Here is a 2,242-nt window from a genome sequence, read left to right as displayed (position 1 = left end):
GCTCTTCGATGAGCCCCACGGTGTCCCCGCAGCCCGGCTGGCTCCTGGCCCTCGGCATGGTCTTTTTGTGGACTCGGATGTGAGTTCGCCACGGAGAGTTGAGCTTCGACCTGAGGTCTTCGTAGGGGACGGGGGACGCTTTGCCTCCCGCGTGGCCGGGGATGTGAATGACAGCGTTCCTGGCGGCTCGGTTGGACATTTTCATCTTCTTTCCTAAGAGCAGGTGGTTTATAACTGGAGAGTTGTTCACCTGAGACGGGAGGAGGCTGGTCACTGGCCCTTTGTCTGAAAGAAACATCGGAAGGGGGCGTGAGACGTGCCCTCAAGGCGCGGGGTCTGCAGAGAAGTCTCCAGCCCTTCCCCACGCACTTCCCAGGCCCTGGGTAGGCGCAGAAACTGAATTCCAACGAGGGGGGGGGGAGATATTCCCTCCTCTTTAAAGAGGGGAAGAGAAGGGGCCGAGGTCGCAGAAAGGAACAGAGACTGATCCCTCGTGACTAAGTAGAGGCCTAATGATTTGGGGGTGGGGGGAGCTTTTGTCTGAGACCCAACCTCAGAGGTCTTCTATCCAGAAAATGTTCCATCCTAAACCTTGTCACCTACATCGACCTGACATGGAACACACTCAACTTTAATATTCTTCTCTTGGGTTCTCTTCCAGCTCTAAGGCTGCCACTGTAACTCTACCTGGTGACAGACACTTCGGTTCCTTGACTCCTCAATCCTCTGGTAACTTCTTGTCTATCTTTGGCCCACGGACACCCCTACTCTGAGAGCTGTACAGCTCATTACCTGGACCGCTGCCTCCCCAGTAACCACACATCCCAGGCATCCCTCTGCCTTTGCCACATGCCTGCAAAACCCCGACCTCAGATCCACAGTCCACACTCTCTCGTTAGGTCCTCAGTGCCGCTGACCAATCTTTTTCTTTCACTCTCCCACTCCTTTCAATAACCTATCCAAGTCTTCCTTATTCTCTAAGCTCCCACCCAGGCCCCAACTTATTCCCAGGAAAACAACTTTCCCCCCAATTCTCCATGAAAACAGAAGCTCTCAGGTCTGAAAACCTCAACTTCTTGCCCTCTGTAAACTAGGAGGCTGGTACCCCAACCAACTTCCTTCCCTCCTTCCTTTAAGTCTCAGCATCTATGGTCTTTGGTTTCTAGCTCAAGTTCAGTCTCTACCGGGGCCGCTAATCCTGTCCTCCACCACCTCCTCTAAAACCTTCCACTCCATGTGTGAGCCCCACCCAGCAGCACTGGCACCAAAAGCTTGTTGGAAATGCATAACCTGAGTCCCACCCAAACCTACTGAGCACCCTCTTCCTTTTAACAGAGCCCCAGGTGGTCCCTATGCACAGGAGAGTTTGAGGAGCAATGCTCTAGAACAGTGGTTCTCAACCTTTCTAATGCCACGACCCTTTCATACAGTTCCTCATGTTGTGGTGACCCCCAACCATAAAATTATTTTCGTTGCTGCTTCATAACTGTAATTTTGCTACTGCTATGAATCGTAACGTAAATATCCGATATGCAGGATGTATTTTCATTGTTACAAATTGAACATAGTTAAAGCATAGTGATTAATCACAATCACAATATGTAATTATATATTCAATATGTGTTTTCCAATGGTCTTAGGCGACCCCTGTGAAAGGGTCATTTGACCCCCAAAGGGGTTGCGACCCACAGGTTGAGAACCGCTGCTCTAGAACAATCTCTCCCTAAAATAAGCCAAATAAACCATGATCCAGAGTAAGGGTTGGCAAACTTTTACTGTAAGGGCCAGATTATAAATATTTTAGTCATGGCAGTGTAAAAGCAGGCATAGACAGTATGCAAACAATGGTCATGCCTGTATTCCAGTAAAACTTTATTTACACAAACGGGCGGCAAGCAGGGTTTGGCCTGCAGACCATAGTTTGCTGACCCCTGACTAGAGAATGAGGCGCTGGGCGGAGTCAGCACACAGTGGTGATGTTCACTATATCACCCAGTGACTTGCTGGTATACAGTAGTTGTAGGACTGTACAAAGAATTAGAACAAATGGATTCCAGCCCTGTCCGGACCACTCACCATCACCATATAATCTCTGACGATTGCTAAATCCTCATGAATCACCGCTTCCTCATCTTCTAAAAGTATATGAGAATACCTGTTCCTTGCCTTCCTCATGGACCAGTGGCTCTCAACCTCGGCTGCACATCAGAATCACCTGGGAATCTTTTTAAAATCCTGATTT

The 2,242-nt window shown here is 49.2% G+C and overlaps 1 protein-coding gene across 1 annotated transcript in view; it reads right to left on the bottom strand.

Annotated features, from left to right (window-relative positions):
* The window catches only part of TBC1D30 (TBC1 domain family member 30), a 37,931-nt gene that overhangs the window by 2,814 nt on the left and 32,875 nt on the right, over positions 1-2,242 (bottom strand). Inside the window, 1 exon segment of the mRNA XM_006769620.2 lies at positions 3-285. Coding sequence (XP_006769683.1) covers positions 3-285 — 283 coding nt within the window.

The sequence above is a fragment of the Myotis davidii genome, unplaced genomic scaffold, assembly GCF_000327345.1.
Source record: "Myotis davidii unplaced genomic scaffold, ASM32734v1 scaffold523, whole genome shotgun sequence".
NCBI classification, from domain to species: Eukaryota; Metazoa; Chordata; class Mammalia; order Chiroptera; family Vespertilionidae; genus Myotis; species Myotis davidii.
Note: the sequence above shows the minus strand (reverse complement) of the source record. Positions and strands in the feature narration are given on the sequence as shown.